This window comes from Bufo bufo, chromosome 4 (assembly GCF_905171765.1).
Source record: "Bufo bufo chromosome 4, aBufBuf1.1, whole genome shotgun sequence".
In the NCBI taxonomy this organism is placed as follows: Eukaryota; Metazoa; Chordata; class Amphibia; order Anura; family Bufonidae; genus Bufo; species Bufo bufo.
The window spans coordinates 511,536,979-511,556,928 of NC_053392.1; the positions used below are offsets into that span (position 1 = coordinate 511,536,979).

The 19,950-nt window shown below is 43.6% G+C and overlaps 1 protein-coding gene across 2 annotated transcripts in view; it reads left to right on the plus strand.

The window, feature by feature from the left end:
- Window positions 1-19,950, plus strand: part of RIN2 (Ras and Rab interactor 2) — a 173,728-nt gene that overhangs the window by 148,004 nt on the left and 5,774 nt on the right. For both annotated transcript variants that reach the window (XM_040429688.1, XM_040429689.1), the window contains exons 8-9: window positions 5,528-6,625; window positions 18,753-19,058. In XM_040429688.1, coding sequence (XP_040285622.1) covers window positions 5,528-6,625; window positions 18,753-19,058 — 1,404 coding nt within the window. The remainder of the gene's footprint in view (window positions 1-5,527; window positions 6,626-18,752; window positions 19,059-19,950) is intronic.

Genomic DNA, 19,950 nt, shown 5'->3' on the forward strand with positions numbered 1-19,950 from the left:
CACGTGGACCAACAATAGACCCTTCAAGGACATTCTCAATAATGAAACAGTGACCGTTTTGTCACAGATACGGACGTGTGAATAAGGTCTAAGTGGGTTAATATGAAGTGCTTGCTAGGTGACATGTTGTGAGCAGATGTAAAACATAAAGTCTGGTATATTTTGTGTAGGTGAAGCTTTATTGGCTCTTTCTGTAACTCCCATGGATGTAAATGGAGAGACTAGTTAACATGAGGTTGCCAAATCCCCATGCATTCAGTGGCCAGGTGCAGCTACCTCACCTAGTGGAACGAGGTCCAGGAGACCCCTGTTCTCCTGGTAGGTGAGCATCCCAGAGGTGGTCAAAAAACAAAATAAAATAAAAGTTCTAATGAAAAACTAATAAATAGGAGTATCACAGCAGAGGTTCCTTACAGTATTTGGCAGTAGATATATTTTTTTTCACGAGTCCAGCAGAATCTCAGTGAACTGATTGCTTACTATTCACTTAAATTTGCCAAACATAAATCTAATGGCCTATGAACTGCAAAAAATGGCTAACTGAATCAGGCAAAACAAAAAAATTAGCGCTGAAAGGGACCCTAATTTCAGTGGGAGGGGATGATTAAAACAAACGTGCCTATGATTTAGCAGTCTAAAATATCTCATTTGCTGCTGGAGGATACATTTAATTTATGGCATGGCACAGGCCTCGTCATAAATTAGGAGCTTTCTCCAGCAGTGTGAGCGCCTAGCTTCAAGTTTATGGCAGATCAGAGCTGGTATAGTTTTCAGTCTACTTATACGCCAGAAAACTGGTGTAAAAGAAGATAAATGATCCTGGCTCCACCGCTCTCCCTTCTTGGAAAGTGGCAAAGTCACAAACACAGTGAATGATGAATGCCACCCACATTTCCTAATCGAAGCTCACACTACTGGGTAGCGGCTACACTACACTCAGTGGTACTACTACGGGACTCAATGGCATGAACAAGCACTAACCCATGTTATTGCGCCTTCACACTTCGTCTCCCACAGTATTGTTTGAGTGGTGCAGCTTCCTCTTCTGGAGTTTGAAATCCACGTAGTGTCTTCACATCAGGTGCTTTCAGGTAATGCTCCCCCACTGGTCTGTGAGTCTGCATGAGCGTGCACACCCTGACTGGTGGGGCGTCTCTGCCCAAAAGTGAAAGTAGACAGCACAGATTGCTGCAAGGCTCAAGCCCAACGCGTTTCGGAGGTAACATTTCTCAAGGACCTTTCTGGAGTTAATGCAGAATGTGCGGCGCAGAGCACAAGCACATACGGGTAACTGCGAAATGCAACTTTTTTTAGCAGCTTACCTCATCTCACGCTATATTTTTTACGTTTTTCATTAAAATATTAGATAGGCTTTAGGATCCTTTTACATAATGAGTACCATTTGACGGTCTAGCAAGTCGTTCAGCGCCTGTTTAGCTCTATTTACATCCCCATTTACAGAAGGAAATGTGCTACTGATGATCCACATCCACATAAAAGATACAGGCGAAGAAAAAGAATCGTTTGCTCATTTGTAGGGTGATTGACAGACATGTTTATATGGGAAAATGATTGGAAGCGACTACTCGTACGAAGGGTCCTTCTCCAGATCATCAGTGTGCCGAATACCACACCTCGCGGCCCCACCTGACGTCTACTACGACGAGCTCACAAGATACGGTTTAGTCACTGGTTTCCAAGAAGTGGCGTTACGCCCTCCCTGGGAGCACGTAAGGTCAGCTTGATACATTTTAAACAGACGCCTCCTGTCCACACGGGCACAGAGAGGCAGGGGGGTGAGCGACGGTTGGTCCTTGCGGCCTCCGGTGTAACTCCACACTCGCTTACACCCCTGATAAGCTGAGGGAGCCTTTTCACTGCCCTAGTGAAACAGAGCTTTCTCAGTCCTGTACACTGCCACCAGTTCCTCGTTTGATATAAGCCCGGTCCGCTAACGGGATTATATAGTGTGAGAGACCAACCCTCAGTAGCGTATAACTATGCCAAAACACGGACGTGGGGATTCATGATCGAGATACAAGGACAGCACAAGATTAAATTGTATATTTAATTGCCTTAAGGTCGCACTAGACAATACATGATATACACAGAGAATATATACAGTGGTCGGATGTGCAAATACAGGTGGTACGATACAACAGAGTTAAACAGAGCAAGGGTCAGTTACCAGATGGATGAGTAGTCCTTTGGGATGTAATGAGTTCTGGGTTGCTGTAATGGTTGGCTGTAGTCACAGGGGGGCAGTGATGTCAGCAGTTGGTCCACGGTCCCTCCAAACACAGTACTCGATGTGACCCCCCCTTTAGAGAACGACTAGGCCTCTGGCCTGCATCAGCCTTTTCACCTGTAGTCGGCCACTGCCCTCCCTGCCTCTGGGAGGAGTCCACTCCTCCTTTCTGGTCCTGGTAGCCAAAGACCCACAAAACCCATCAGGGCCCATAGCTCCAGACCGGAAGGTCACAGGGAGATGGTTCTGGGACCAACGGGTCCGCCTGGGTGCTGGCTACAGGTGGAGACCAAACATGGAGCCGTTATTAGGTTCCTGTGGGGAGATCTCTGTATCTCCCCTTCCCGGCACCCGACCCCCAAACTACGACCAGGGGCATGTCCGTCTTGGCCCCAGGGTCGCAGATATATAACTGGTTTATGCCAGTGATGGACGGGCAATTCATAATTCCTTATGAATCTCCAGTGCCATGATGTCTGATGGATTTAATTGATCTGAGTACTGGCTGAGACCAGTACTGGCTGGAGTTGGCCTCCGTGCTGGCTGAGTGAGGTGTGAATTCGTTCAAATGCATGGCCTGCTTAAAGCCAGGATGCCTGCGGAGTTCACGCCCTCTGCTATCTGACAGCAAATGGCTGGAAATAGATTATGACTGGCATTGGATCATAATTCCACATTCCTCACAATCAGGCTTTTAGTTTAGGGCTCCATGAAATTTTGTACAACTCCATTGTTCACACAGGAACAGCACCGTACGTAGAAATTTGGTTGTGCCCAGTACTGCAGCCTACTTGAATGGGACCAAACTGCAGTACCAGGCGCAGCCGCCCATGGCAGATGAGCTGCTGTGCTTGTGTAAATAATGATGGTGCTGGTGAGCCATGGCTTCTTTGCTACTGCTGATCTGAAGGATCCCGAGGGCTGAATCACCAATGATCAAACATTTGCGGCCTATAATTAGGGTAGGCAATGATGATTAATTCCTGGAAAATGTGATTTCCCCCTAGAGCCATAAATTTAAGTAGAAAAACATGATGGTTGAAGCATCTTGTCAAAAGAGCGTTAGATGTGGGTTTGAAAATTCAGCGCATTTTTGAAGGCATAAATTTATCTATAGGATGTGAACCTTGTGCAGGATGCGATTAACAAAAGCCATATCTGCTCTGATACCTGAGAGCTACACACTTGGTCTCAGCACGCACGTTCACACACTGGAACAGTATTCCCTGCCCACTTCCTGTGCAGGCTGAATCTTTTTCCCTGGCTGCCCTGAACAAGGATCTGGTGCCCTCTGCTGGAGTTAGATGTTACAGCAGTGTCTCTGTCTTTTACAAAATCACTGCCATATGTTTGGGACTGCTTCTCTGCAGCGTTCATTTTCCAAACTTTCTATTGGATTTAGAAGCTGTTGTCTGTAATTTAAACTTATATCCACATCGAAGCTAACTTTAGAAACTTACAAATAGCGGATTTTCTGTCAAACTACTTGGCCTGCATATGATAAACATGTAAGCGCGCTCGTCTTTCCTGCTCTTCTGGCCCAGTGTTGGGCCTCCTACAAGTAGGCCAGACATATGTTAGCTTTCCTAGCAGAGCTTCCTGTTACTCATTGTTATAATCTTTAAAAGCACACAGCGTGTCATTCTTCTGACCACGCTCAATGCCAGATTCCAAGTTTTGCAATCCACACGCATGCAGCTGTGTGTTTACAAGCGAGGGAAGGAAGAAAAGCTGAGCAGCTGATGACCTGGGCTGTCTTAAGAGACTGGTGAAGAAGAGGAGCTTTCAGCTTTTTTCCTTTTGCCTTGCCTGCCCTTTCTGCAAAATACTTTTCACTTCCCTGCAAGAACAATCCCTGCAAATGTGGTTCAGGAAAGCTGTTCTTTAGCTTGGTCCGGTACGTATACACTCTACAATATTCATGCCTATTGCATAATGTGGTAATGTGATCTACAGGAGGATGAGGATCATTTATCAACTGCTCAGTATCTAAGGCCCTGTGCACACAGGCATCTTGTGGCTCCTTACAACATCTTGGTTGAAGCATTGCTTCTAGGGAAAGATACCTCCATACACAATATACTTACAGGCTTACTAAACTAGACTCTGAAACCAGGTAGAACCTCTTTGGTTGAAGCCCCCTCCATTTGGGGGCTCTATGTTTGCTGCGCTAAAGCGTATCTATATCTGCCACGTGTGAAGGCACCCTAGCAATTATTTTTAAAAACTGATTTGACTTGTTGTAAAATTACATGTGTGCTCGTTGTCTGCATTGTGGCTTCCCGGTTTTCGCATGCATTCATGATAGAGATGAGCAAATCGATTCCAACAAATCGGTTTCTCTCATCAGCAGGGTTTGTTCACCTGTGGTTAGATGTCCACGCAGGTGAAGAGGCTGCTAGATTGACAGGTTCGGACAATTTCCTGCCTGCGCAGCCGCTTCAATTAACAGAGAAAGGGCATAGGTTCTGCTTCTGCTCTGGAGCTGTGACTCTACAGGCACCGCTACTAGCTGAGACATTAGTAAATTGGAGCCAATGATATGAAAAATTTGAAATGATGAAATAATCAATATTATTAGCATAGAAAAGCCACTTGTTCTAAGTGACGATAAAAAGGTAGCATGGTAAAAAAATAGATCTTATTAAATGTAAAGTATACAAGATTATGAATTATTTCTTTAAAGTGGTCGTGCCAAGTATCAAAGTTATGCACTATACATGGGAAAGGGGATAACTAACTGATTGATGGGGGTCTGTCTGCTGGGACCCCCACTGATCTTGAGAAGCAAGGTCCCATGTTCCTGACCTGATGGGGCTCGGCTGTCTACTGCAGTACTATATGAATGAATGGGGCAGCAGGAAACATGGAACCTCTGTTCTCAGGATTGGTTGGGATCTCAGCAGTCGGACCCCCACCAATCAGTTAATTATCCCACATCCTGTGCCACAAAACCTTTAATTTTCATGGCTGTTCATAAGACCAGATCCTGATACTTCACAATTTGGATTTTTATTCCAGGGACAATAAAATGTCTGCAATTTCCCATCTCTGCAATGTGAGTTTGTAGTGTGAAACCAAAACCCTAAGTATGATAGTGTGCCAGTGTCCTTGTGCCAGCCAGACGATGTGGTTTGTCTTCTTGTAGTAGATCCCATTAGATTGATCCCTTTTGTTATAAAACTTGTAAAAGTTCTTGATTCTACAAATTTCATGCATTTGAGCACATGTTTTGTTCACACAATGAGGATTTTATGTGTTTCTTTTTTTTCTTCCAAGACTTTTGGAAATCTTCTGTAAACATCAGACCAAAATATCCTCCACCTTCTCTCAAGCCTCTCCCCCAAGGCAGCGTCAAGAGGCAGTCACATCATCTACCTCTTATAAATGGAGTGCATTCTCTCCGCACCAGAACACCCTCAGAACTGGAATGTAGCCAGACCAACGGCGCTCTGTGTTTCATTAATCCTCTCTTCTTAAAAGTGCACAGCCAGGACTCAGGAGGAAGCTTTAAGAGGGACAGCACAAGAACCCAAGAAACAAATGGCATAGAGAGGGCGAAATCACCACCTCCCAGGCCCCCTCCCCCTTCCATTAACAGTCATCGCACAAACCTTCAGCTGTCCAGAGCTGTACAGTCAGAGCCAAGCATGCCAGAAACACTTATTAATAATCGGCACGGGAACTTGGACTCTCCTAAAATTGCTACCCCTATCCCCCCTCCTCGCTTGAAGAAACAAGCTACCATTCACAGGTGGCAAAGCAGCGACCACAGCCCATCGCTCAATAGTTCCTGTAGATCTTCATTTGACTCTCAGCCTGAAGAATCTCCACCTCAGAGACCAATGCAGAACATGAACGTGGGTCAGATCAGCAACTCACCTGTCCAAGGCACGTTACGCATGCAACGCCTGAGCGACATGAGCATCTCCACCTCGTCATCAGACTCCTTTGAGTACGACCGCATGGTGCCCCCTTTTTACGAAGGCGACAGTTTGGAGGATTGTGAAGAAGAGAGCGATCAGGAGAGTATGGCGCCTCCAATAAAGTCCAAAAATAAAAGGGCCACGTCTTTGGGACTTTCTAAACTTGTGAAAACTCACCTGCGCAAAGTGAGCGGCGTGTTCAGTTCCTTGGTGACCCCAGAGAAGAAGATGGTTAAGAAGATAGCAGCCTTGTCTAGGGACAAGTGCACTTATTTCGGGTGCCTCGTACAGGATTACATCAGTTTTCTGCAGGAGAACAAGGACTGCCACGTCTCCAGCACAGATATGTTGCACACCATCCGACAGTTTATGACACAGGTTAAGAATTACTTGGCACAGAGCTCCGAACTAGACCCTCCGATTGAATCCCTGATCCCAGAAGATCAAATAGGTGAGACAAGTCTGTTATTTCATGACATAGCGTACTGCCTGTGTTGACCCCTATGACGGCCATGATCTGGTACTTATTACTCATACTGATATTTCCTTATGTAACTTTACTATTACATATCCAGCTATGGTTAACACATGACGCTCCATGTCCCAAATCCCATAGACACCCTATGATATACTCCGGTATAGCACAGTGCTTCCACACAGGCGCTGACCCAGATGTTTTTGTTTATCCATTTAAAGGCACGGTCTAAGTAAAAGGAACGTCATCTGGTGAGGGGGGTGGGGGTGTTTGGGAAACATGAAAAGGATCCAGTAACAGAAACCACTTGCTGCATGTACTTATGCCTCTGTCCAGGGCGTTTGATCTATGGCTTGTTGGTTGTGTAACATTGGGTCAGTGATGAGTATATTCAAGATCTTGTACTGGACGGTTTGAGGAAAATATAAGAATGTAACATTATACTTGTGTGATGCACTAAAAATGTGTTAATATCGCGTATAGACAGTTTTTTTTTTGCTGTTAAATATGCTTTAGTAACCAAGAGGTTAACATATGCCAGGACCTGCAGCCCTTGCTACCCTTAGGAATTTCTTCTGCTTAGCCCGTCCCTTTTATTTTTTCCTTGGATGCTGCCAGGAAGGTATCTTGCCAGGCTACTCATCGCCTGGAATTCAGATTTTCATGTGGAAGTAAAAAGTCTGGAAACTCAATCCCAGGCTTGGCACAAGCAATGCTAATTAAAATAGCTTTCTGCTAAGTCTTTGCTTGTCTGCACCCCTTCTATGCGGGGCCTCTGCAAAACACAAAAACCTGGTATAAGCCTCTCGGAGGTCTATAGGAGGGTGCAGATCAATCGTGGGCATTCTTCGACTGCGGCAGTAGTAAGTGCCGAGCACCAGCTTGTCCTAAGAGGGATTACTTCTCTAATTGCATTACTAAGAATGGTAGATCTCATGTCAGACTAATCATGTGAACAGACGTGCTACCTACCTATAAGCGCCAGGTGGCTGGCATTGGTGTCCACTGCTTATTTACTATTCATGCACACATCTGGAAATGTTTCCACATTTAGGGCTCATGCACACGACCGTGGCTGTTTTGCAAGACACGGATGCCGCCCGTGTGCGTTCCGCAATTTGCGGTACGGAACGGGTCACCCATAATAGAAATGCCTATTCTTAGCCGCAAAACGGACAAGAATAGGACATTTTCTTTTTCTTTTTTCTTTCTTTTTTTGCGGCTCCACGTAACAGAGCAACGGATGTGCACATCTTTTGCGGTCCCATTCAAAGTGAATGGGTCCACATCCGAGCTGCATTTTTTTTGCCAACCAAACTACGTTCATGTGCATGAGCCCTTATATCTATGCACACATCCATATAGGTTGCAGATCCTTGTGGCCCGTCTGCAAAATATAGAGCAGTTCCGTATTGCCAAGAAGAATAGCTCTTTCTGTTGATGGGAGTGAGAAAAATGTGGAATGTCCACGGAAAGTATCAGTTTTTTTGCAGACTTGTTTTTTTCCGGACCAAAATCCGGACATGGGCACAGGTGTTTTTGTAGAATCTTGTATATGGAGTTGGAATTATTTTTGGTACTTTTGGTTATTTCCCATTACTTTTGTTGGTTGCAGTAGTATTTTTTACAATCTTTGGCTTTAGTTGCAAGTTAGACCCTTCCCAAATACTACTTGTTTGCATGGGCAATGATGGAAATGCCAGTGCTTCTGGAGTGACTATGGCAGCAAGGATGCACTAGGCTTCATGCCCACTGCTGGTCTGTGCTGTATCCATAAACTGGTGTTCATTACTTGCTGGGGGCCCATATTACCTCCAAGGGCCACTGATTTTTCCATGTAGACGCACCATACAGTGGTGGATAGCCTGTGGCTCTGTAGTAAGAAACCATAGCGATTCCATGCGGAATTATGCAGGGTCCAGGCAAAAACTCTTTCTGTAAGGGCACATGCACACAAACATTATATTTTTTTTTTCCATGTCCGTTCCATTTTATTTGGGACCGCTAAAAAAAAATGGAAATGACTCCTTGTGCATTCTGTGTCCACATGGCCGTTCCGTAAATAATAGAACATGTCCTATTACTGTCCACATTACGGAGAAGGATAGGACTGTTCTATTAGGGGCCTGCCCTTCTGTTCTTCAAAATACGGAATGCACACAGCTGGTATCCGTGTTTTGCGGATCTGCAATTTGCGGACCGCAAAACAGCCAACGGTCGTGTGCATGAGCGCTAAGTGTGTCTCTTGGTGAACCATTGACAATAGATTCATTAGGTCCAAGCAATTGTATAAGGAACATGTGTGAAAACAGTAATGTCTAGTAACAATGAACCAACGCGTCGAAAAAAGTAGAAAACAATAAAGGTAGTCAAGATATTCAAAGGGTTTCTGGTTTCATGTGAACAGAGCCCAGGTATGGCAGATTGGATAGCTACACAACCCACCAACATGGCCTCTGCCATGAGAGTGATGGGGAAGACCAAACTCCAGTTAGGACAGGCGCAGGGAATTTGTTATTACCGTGCCTCCTCTGTCGTAATAGAAGAGGAAAATCACAGCACTCCTTATATCAGGGAGGTGCTGGCAGTAGGTTCCCAAACCACCTGTACTGGTGATAATTGAAACGTCCGAACATCCAATTTTTTTGGGGTTTCTCATCTTTTTAAGGGACAAATCAGATTATAAGTGAACGTTTTAAGGGTACTTTCACACTTGCGTTGTTTGATTCCGGCAGGCAGTTCCGTTGCCTGAACTGCCTGCCTGATCAGGCAAACTGTATGCAAGCGCATGTAATTTTTTCTGACTGATCTGATCAGTCAGAAAAATGCCTGATCAGTCAGAAAAATGCATTGCAATACCGGATCCGTTTTTCTGGTGTCATCAGGCAAAACGGATCCGGTATTTTTTTTTCTTCTCAGTTTTAAAGGTCTGCGCATGCGCAGACCGGAAGGACGGATCCGGCGTTCCGGTTTTTATAATACATTCCTATGGAAAAAAATGCCGGATCTGGCATTCAGGCAAGTCTTCAGTTTTTTTCGCCGGAGATAAAACCGTAGCATGCTACGGTTTTCTCTTTTGCCTGATCAGTCAAAATGACTGAACTGAAGACATCCTGATGCATCCTGAACGGATTTCTCTCCATTCAGAATGCATGCGGATAAGCCTGATCAGTTCTTTTCCGGTATAGAGCCCCTGTGACGGAACTCTATGCCGGAAAAGAAAAACGCTAGTGTGAAAGTAGCCAGTCAGAAGACCTTCGTCAGGCCAACTTCTTGCCCAGATAATAAGACATGGGGAAAGCACACGGCTCACCACCTTATCAGGTTCACCACATTACCATGCTTTCCTCATGTCTTCCTGTCTGGGCAGTCAGTAGACCTCAAGAAGGTCTGCTAACCAAAACTTTTTGTCTGTTATCTGATTTGACCATAAAAAGATGAGAGAAATCAATAAAAACCGTATTGAACACAATTTTGGAATGTGCAGAAGTTTCAGTTATCATTTGCTCTTCCATGTTTGCCGAAGGACTTGTTGGGCATATTCACACTCTGCAGATTTATTGCAGAAGTGACTATAATTAGTTCTGTTCATCTGAATGGGAATGTTTCAGCTGCAACCACAATGGATTTCATCAGTCCTAGAGGCTCTGCTCTCTCTGCAACTGTCGGGCGCTCTGCACTTTGATTGACAGGACCAGGTGTAATGACATTTTTACTCTCAATCAAATTGCAGAGGTCTGTGCAGTTGCAGAGAGAGCAGAGCCTCTAGGTGTAATGGCAACGCCCCCGTTGCTCCTAGAGGCTCATTTACATATATTAAAACATCATTTTCTCAGCAATGCGGGCACATATGAACATGGGACCAACACAGATGTCTTCAGCTGCCAAGTGCAGGTCAGCCAGTTTCATACGTACAAATCTGCTGACAGTGTATTAATTATATATACAAGGGATTACTGTAAATAGAATTCAAATTAAAACTCCACCTTTGAAACTATATTAATTATAAGGGAATTGTAAAACTCGCAAGTCAGTGACATCCCTCCCTTTTATATGTGGGAGTGCGAAGCTGCAAGACATTGCAGATTCAGTCACCGGAATACAAGCACCAATTACAGTAGCCTGTATTCTGTTCAAGTGATAAGAGGTTGTTACATTGTGGTAACACATCTGCTTTTCCATAAAGATAAAATTTAATGAAGCAAAAGTCGATCAAATGGACGATGCGACATTTTAATATATCGCTAAAATGAACCACGGTATTTACATCCCTGTGACGGTGCTAATGAATGCAACCCATGGTATCATGTAACAGTCAACGCTTTACTAGCCAGTATGAACCTGATATGCTGTCTCATTCTTCCACCCACAGGTCCTAGAAACCAGACATGTTTGTATACCTGCAGCCCGCTGAACGCGGGAAGTCCCTCCTTGTGAAAGTCATCCTATTCTAAAAGTTAGGGCTTGTTCACATCTGCATTCGGGGTCTCCATTGCAGATTCTGTCAAAAAGACTGGACAAAAAAAGTCCTGCATGCAGGACTGTCTGGTAAAAAAACAGGTTCCTGAACAAAAATTGAGCGGACTCCATTATTCCATTGTATTGAGTGGAGTCTGTTCAGCTCTGTCTGTTATGTGCCAAATCCAGTACTTTCTATAACTAGCGGTGGTGTGAACTCATCTTTACACAACACTTTAGTATTAGGTTTCTGATGAGGTTTGTACTGTCTATTATACAATATTATGTATTTTTGGCTTCAGAAGAGTCAATGGTGATGCTTCTCTGTGGTGTTTGGGCATCTACTGTATATATTAGTGAAGACACATTGTACAGCGACAGTCCTCTCCATACAGTATTTTCTACATGTATCTCCCAGGTGTCCTTAAGTGGTCAGGGGCAGATTTGGTATTTCTGGTGCCCAAAGCAAAGTTATGTCTGGGAACCCCCATTGCAGCGCTAAGCTCGGTGCCGTCTCACCACTGAGCCCCAATCTCAGCTTAGCAGTGCAGCCTGGTCACTTCTGCTACTGCTCTACAGCTGCAAAGGGCCCCCTCCGGGCCCCTGTACAGCTGTACTGGCTGCATGGGTGGTACAGGGGGCCAAGTATTTGGCTTATCTGCTGGTAGTCTACCCCCGTTTGTGGTACCCTATTTGTTGGCAGCTGCCGATACTATTGTGCATCGGCGAGAACCTGGATGTCTTGGTACTACTTGTTTGCAATTGGACTGTTGTTGTTGTTCTTGAAATAATTGTTTATGTTTTAAATAAAATGACCAGAAATTAGATAACCTTTTTAGGGCTATGGAACTATATAAACAAGTAAATCTGGCGCGGGGTCAGGATTACATAATAGGCACTTAGTAAGGACTTCAAATGAGCTCGCATCTGGACAACGTCATTTGGGTTTTCTGTTTGCTTGTCCTATTTGTTCCTATTAGTGTTCAATTGTAAATTGAATTCTGGCTTCAAATATTGTCCTCATGATTGGCCGCAAATATCAGATCGATCAGCTGATTGAAGAGCTCGAAGAGCTGGTGCAAGCGCCGTCGCTTCCTCAGGGTTTGCCTGCACACCGTCTACAATAGCGGCAGAGCGGGATGATTACAGCTTTGTCACTTGAATGAGAGGGAGCTGTAGTTACCCTTCACCGTTGCATCAATACTGTGAAGCCCGAATACTCCTTTATTTCATTCTGATCAAATTCATGGGCTGGGTTTCCATATTCATTTTTTTTAGTTATTTTTTATTTTATTTTTTAATGCAAGTCCTCCTGCCGCTGCTTGTTCACAGACTGCACAGGTATACGGCATGTGAGCGCTGCAGCCAATCACTGTCCTCAGCAGTATAAGGAAAGGTATTGGCTGCAGCGACAAAGTGAGGTATACCTGCACATCACTGCTGCAGTGTGTAAAAAAGCAATGGCAGGAGGACCGGACAGGTGGCACCGGAAGAAGAGATGAGTATAGACAATCGGGGGGCTCGTCCAAGATTTTTCATTCTTGGACACCCCATTTAACACTAAACATTACTATTTCCGCGTGGTTATCGTTAGACAGACTACAGTACAAAGCGTATGGTATCATTGATCGGGACGTTCTGTTACTTCACATCATCTGGTGTAACCCATGAGTGAAATCAAAGGTTTTCTTCTTCAGATGAAACCTTCCTCACATCGCCTATGTCTGCATAACAAAGCTGCATTGCTCAATCATCCAGACAGAAACCTGTGACTAATATTGAAACTCCATGTGGTTTTGGCATGGGCATAGTTTAATAGGAAGCTATTTGTGCTAGTCAGCACTGCCGAGGCTGGAGGTGACTGGCGGGACTACATAATGTCCTGTAGTCCCTTCACCCCGACACCAGCCACTGCCCTCCGTAGGTATAGCAGGTTAATTGCAGTGAATGAAGCGACTCTTTAGTCCAATGTCTAGGGAAGTTCTTCTGTGAGAGTGACATGAACACAATGGTGTCGGAGCCCGAGATCTCTGCCAGTACTATAGCTCCGTGGACCTGATGACGCTGGTGCTTGTCAGTATCATCTAGTGCTATATAAGTAACTTTGCCTTCTGCTGGCTGTACACTTACCTTCTCACTCATTACAGGATTAGGAGGCCTTCACACACGACAGATTTGTTGAAGAAAATTCTGCAACTAAAAATACATTCCATTCATCTGAATAAGGCCTGCAGAAATCCATGTGCTTCCCACCAAAACAACCCCATTCAGATGGACGGAGCTGAAGGCTCCGTGAAGGCCCCCTAAATCAGATTTGCTCTAGCAAAGTTCTACTTTTAAGGAATGTCCATGGTGAGCTGTTCACACGAATGTTCTAACATCTGGACGGAACCAAATATAGCCATATAAATCCTGAAGGATCTCATTGACTTACTGTATAATGGGTTCTGTCTGGTTTCTGTGCTGTAGACTGCACTGTTCCTGCGCGTAACACAAGTATCAACAGAGACTATGACCCTGATTTATCAAAGCCGGCCTGTGTTACCTTGGTCTCGATAGGCCCTGCGCAGCCAGAGGAGGCATGTAATTTATGACGAGGTGTAGGCTTTACCATAAATTAACTGCCTCCTCAGGTTCTCCGATCTGCCGTAGACGTCAGTCATTATTCACGCCGGTTTCTAGGATAAGTAATGATGAATTAGCTGGGGCCGCTGGCCCCTCCCTCACTCTGCCCTCTCTACGCCCCCTTTTCGTAGACTTAGCGAGGGCATTGTAAAATTCAGATTGCAACTAGAAAAGTCGCAAATGCATTGAAAAGTTGCAAACCCGGTAGATTTGCGACTTTTCTACGCCAGAAAGAGGCTTGAAGGGGCTTAATGATACATTTTTCCCTATATGTCCTTTTACATGGACCGATAATCAGGCCAATTATTGGGGATGAATGTTTGTAGAAGTGTTCGTTCCCGATAATTGACCTTTGTAAAAGATGCCTGGAGCTTACTCAATGAATGAGCAAATGCTCATTCAACGGATGAGCGTGTCTTTCGGCCGGCACCTAAAATCGTTGTTTCTGGGCAGCATAATGAATCCGTCCGCTTTCCATTATGCAGTAGTCCTCTCCTCCATAACGGGAACTGAACGTATCCATTATGCAGGCCTTAGACTTCAATTATGATGGAATGCCTCTCAAGGCGTTCCGTTATGCATTCCATCCTTGGTAAAGGAATCCATAACGCAATTCAGCGTTAACTCGAACTTCAAAAAATGAAGTTTGTTTATCCCTACTGGCCATACATCATAGATTACATACATACATTCAGCTGACAGTCGTTTCTCCCAACCCCACCATGCACACGCATCCTAGGCTCGACAGAGTGTGCAAGTGTTCTGAACGGGGAGAGGGAAGAAAGCTGTCAGAACCTCTAGGAGCTACTCGCCACCCCGAAAACAAAAGGATCGGTCATGTTGAAATCCATACACATTAGTTGGTTGGCCCAATGAAGTTGACTGGTTAACATGAGTGGCCATCTTTGTAGTTTTGTCTTTGTGTCTTGTAATCTCCGGGTTTACGGCTGGAACCTCTTCAGAATAAATAAATCACAATAATCATCATTATTTATGAAGTTGTAGAACAAGAGTGAAAGGACTGCTTACAGTGGATTTACAGTCAGTAAGACGGCTCTATAAAGGGTCTCAGTGTTCGGTGACATCATTGTTATTCTGTTGCTGTGCGAGATATTGTAATTCCTCTTTGTGTGTGATATAGAGAGAGGGAACGCCAGCTGAGTAGGCACTCGGCCTGAATGTCACTGATAAATATACATGTCATCTCCTGAAAGGACAGGCACATTATAAAAACAGGCTAATATTCATCTACTGAGTCCTACATGTGTCCTGGCTGTTTTTCTTTTAGACAGTTTTGATAAATGAGGCCTATTGTGTATAAGCAAACATGTCTGCTCTAAGATCTGATCTCTGGGCCAAACTGGTGTTTAGTTAGAAACTGGGAAAAGATACAGCACTCATTCTAATAAACCCTGTTCATCTAATGGGGAATCCCTTTAATGCAAAGAGCTCATTATTAAAGAGGTTTTCCGGGAATAAGACATTGATGATCTGTCCTCAGGATAGTGGGGTCCAACTCTTAGCACTCCCGCTGATCAGGTGTTTGAGGAGGCTGTTGAGCGCTGCAGCCTCCTTTTAGGCCATGTGATGTCACGTTCATCGGTCACATGGCCTATTTGCAGCTTAGCGCCATTGTAGTGAACGGGCCCAAACTGCAATACCAAACCCATCCACTATACAATGTATGGTGCTATCCTTGGTCAGCTGTGAGGAGACGGCAGCAGTCGCCGGAGCATCGGTGTTCAAATGGCTGATCAGTGCCGAGACTCGGAGGATCAATCACTAATTTCTAACTCCCAGAAAACCTCTTTAATGTACAGAGCCTGCTATTTGTATAAGAAGCGACCAACCCATGCTGATTATGACTTGGCTAATATCAGAGCCATGGCCATGCCTTTAACCTTGACCAGGGCATAGGCTCAATGTATGTATAGACGCTACAGTAGAAAAATTGTACAGGAAGGGACAGTATGAGTTCCTCCGGGTACTCTGGTTTCCTCACACACTCCAAAGACATACTGATAGGGACCTTAGATTGTGAGCCCCATTGGGACAGTGTGATGCTAATGTCTGTAAAGCATTGCAGAATATAGTAGCGCTATATAAGTGCATAAAATAAATAATAAATACGAGTGAATATAATCTCTAACCAGAGACAGAATAGACTGGGGCCATATTTTCCATAAATTGGGCAAACACCTACCAAAAGTGGCAACAAACGCCTTTTGTTACTAAAGCCTTGCATAGTTAACGTTGGTGGTAGAAAACAACACATGCATTATACTCATTTTGAGCTTTATTTAAAATTCAGAGCCCTTTTCTCTGTATAGGGCTGAGTTTCTCTAGTAGCAGGATCTGTATTTTCACTCTCTTCAGTCAGCTAGCTTAGCTGACGGGCTCCTGATCTCTGACCTTATAAACACTCATTATAGCTCAATTCTTATTTTACTGATAAGAATGTGGCTTAAATACTGTAAGTGTTTTAGTTATTTAGAGATAAAAACCTCATCTCTAAATAACTAAAACACTTACAGTATTTAAGCCACATTCTTATCAGTAAAATAAGAATTGAGCTATAATGAGTGTTTATAAGGTCAGAGATCAGGAGCCCGTCAGATGACCGGCACAAAGTCAAAGTACCATTCACACAGCTAGAAAAACAGTTAATCCTTTGTGACAGAACGGCTCAAAATTTTTAATAAAGAACAATTGAAAAAAAAAATTTTAGCTCGAAATCGGTAAAATACAATTGCCCTTGAAGCTGTACTTAGCCTTTAAATGAAATATGTTAGCTCCAAAACAGCCTCCAAACTAGACTAAGTGGTGTATAGTGTGATGCAGAGTCTGATTTATGTCATTTTAATCTTCATACTCACTTGCATTCCCACACTGTCCTACAAACCAGCAGCAAAATGCATTTAGAGGACTTCTCCATGAGTCCTCTCCTTTATGTACGTGAGCTCAGGAGTCCTCACAATGTATTTTACTGCTGGTTTGTGGGAGCACAGCGTCAGAATGCAAGTGAGTATGAAGATAAAAATTACATAATTGAACTCATCGTCATTGACCCTATACACCATTTACTCTAGATTAGGGGGTGTTTTGGAGCTGACAGATTCCCTTTTAAAGGAAACCTGTCATCAGAATTGACCTATAGAGCTATTTAGAAGTTCCTACTGTTCATGCTTCCATTATTAACAAAATGGTTTTGTTTATGCTCAAAAGTAGTGCGTTTATGTCAAAAATCAACTTTGAAAATTTATCTGACGTCACCAACAGATAGGTCATGGAGTCAATAGGGCATTGCGCTGGATGAGGCGAGTCATCACCCCGCTCCCCTGCCCATCTTGCTTTCACAGACCTCCCCTCTCACTCTCATAAACTGCCCCTTGCCTTTCTGATGCCAGCACCTGGCCGTGAAAAACCTTGCACAGGCGCAGAAGACCTCCCTGCGTTGCTGCAGTCCTGACATGCGCAGTGATCGGAGGTGCATACACCTCGGCTTCAAGTCCTCAGTGATGTATGCGGTCCTGTGGCTTCAGATGCTCCTTTATCACAGCAATCATCTGACATCGGTCCTAGCACATGCGCAGTGAGTGCTCTCTCTGCTTCCTGGACCACCAGTCATTTGTATAAAGGAATTGCCCCCTTTAGTAGATATTGCCACTATTTCTGTTTCGTAAAGATTGTATCGTAAGCAATTCAAGGTGAAGACAGTGTTTAAATTTCTGATTTAGGAGAACATCCAATTACATCAGGGGGTAAATCAGATGCACATTTCTTAGACTGACTTATATGTGCAGTAAATTGATTGGACGCCGTCATTTGTCAGAAGCAGTTCTTGGGAAGTCTCCATTGTAATGCTGGGTTTATTTTTTGTATTTTCATAGCCGGCAAGTACGTGATTCATCAGGAATGCAGAACATTGGCCGTTTCATAGTTTCTATCTTTCAGCATTGCTTATCTGTTGCAGACCACTCCTTAGTCCTACTACCTATTCATAGTACAGAGCCCAACACATGAGCAGGGGCAGGCAGGTTATGACTGGGCAATTCATGTAGATAATTCGCTTCATAGTATAGATTTCCTGAGTGAATATCAGCAATGACCATGATATACATGATGATCATTCTGTCAAGTAGAATGCATTTATGTAATAGGAAAGACTTAGGACATTTGGTTGTTCTTCTAGATTCAAGGAATCTTGAATAACATTAGAGCTGAATGACTGTCCAAAGCCGGCCATACACGATAGAAAGAACTGAAATGCGTTCCCTCTTTGTATCATAGTAACTTAGCTAAAGTTCTCTAGATGTGTCTGTTGAGAAGTTTGCAAACAACCAGCAGAATTATGAATGCTGCTCTGGTCTATAATTCAGGCTCTCACTGAGGATCAGTAGAAGATTACTATGGACATGTGTTTCTGGAGCTGCTCAGTGAGTTTTGTAGACTAGCTAGAGATGATCTATCTTCAAGCAGTCAGCTCCATCCCAATGGCCTTTTGTCTATAAGTAGAAGTAATACGGCCAATATTACTGTCAGTTTTTCCAGAAACGGTGAGAGATGACACATATCAGGAGGAATTCTAGGAGTGCTGTTATTATTGGAGGAACGCCATGGTGTTACTTGATATGAGGGATGGTACGTAATAGGATATTGCTGAGAGCAGCTTATCATGTATAAAACAGAGGTCGTTAGGCCTCTGGTCATGAACACATTGTGGTGGAAGACAACTATATTCATTGACAATGTATCTGGTAATTGTCATGTGCTGTTTAATAGATTCAGCGACCATTAGATTATTACATAGGTTTGATTAATTGGTGTTGGATGACCATACACATTGGAGGGGATAAGGACACGGTAAAGAAAGATATAAAAAATGCAAAATAGGACAAGCCATGGTGAAGGTCTAGACTCTAGAAGGATTATCTGCTAATCCCGTTGACTTTGCTGCAGTATATACATTGTTTGGTTTTCTATGTCTGTTCTCTTCATTGTCCTGCTTCAATTATTTCAGATGTGGTACTAGAGAAGGCCATGCACAAATGTATCTTAAAGCCCCTGAAAGGCCACATAGAAAACATGCTGAAGAACTTCCGTATGACAGATGGGTCCTGGAGCCAGCTGAAGGAAAACCTGTTACTAGTAAAAAAGAGGACTCCTCAGGAACTCGGAGTTTTGACGCCAACCCCCGAGGCAGTAGATGTGGAAAAGATCAGAGTCAAGTTCTCTACCATGCAGAAAATGTATTCTCCAGAGAAGAAAGTGATGCTGTTACTGAGAATCTGCAAGCTGATTTATACGTGCATGGAGAATAACTCAGGTACAGATCTGCCGCATTCGATCCGATTTCCCTTTAATTCAGTGGATATATAAAACAGGCACAGGAAGGAAATTCTTCAAATCAAAGTATCCTACTTCATAATGTGTTGCTGTTTTTATTTTATGCCTGACGGCCTGGTCCTAGTTCTATACCACCATTATATTCTGTACAGAATTGGAAATCACTTACATGCTAAAAAACTGTTTAACAGTTAAAATCAATATCAAGAACATGTGCGCTTTGCATTACATATCTAGTAGTAATCTTGGGTTGCATAATATTTTCCAGTATTAACAGCTGAAATCGTCCCCCATCAGGTTTTATTAGATATGGACAACACTGGAACTTTTTCTTACAACAGGTGACGCAGATGCCAAATTTTGCATGGTGCAACACAGAGTCCGTATGGCTGCAATGTGCCGCTATGTTACAGAGATAGATTTTCGTAATGGTATCCGTTAGAGCCTGCCTCCATACAGGGGTACAATATGACCCGATCCACAGTACGGATCCACAGAAATTACAGGTTGCCCAATATAAAACTGTGTGGGCTAAATTGCCCTTACTGTGCAAGACAGGATCATAGTACTGTACAAAGAGATAAGTAGGAATAAGGAAGAACGCGCTGATCATCACCATTAAACGTAAAATATTCTATAAGGTGTTGAATTGATATGAATGCTTCTTTAAAGAGTAACTAAACTTTTGAATAACATTTTAATAAGATGTTCCTAATAATAGTTTTTCTAGTATACTTTATTAAAGGGGTTGGCTCACTTCAGCAAATAGCATTTATCATGTAGAGAAAGTTAGTACAAGCCACCTACTAATGTATTGTGATTGTCCATATTGCCTCCTTTTCTGGCTAGACTAATTTTTCCATCACATTATA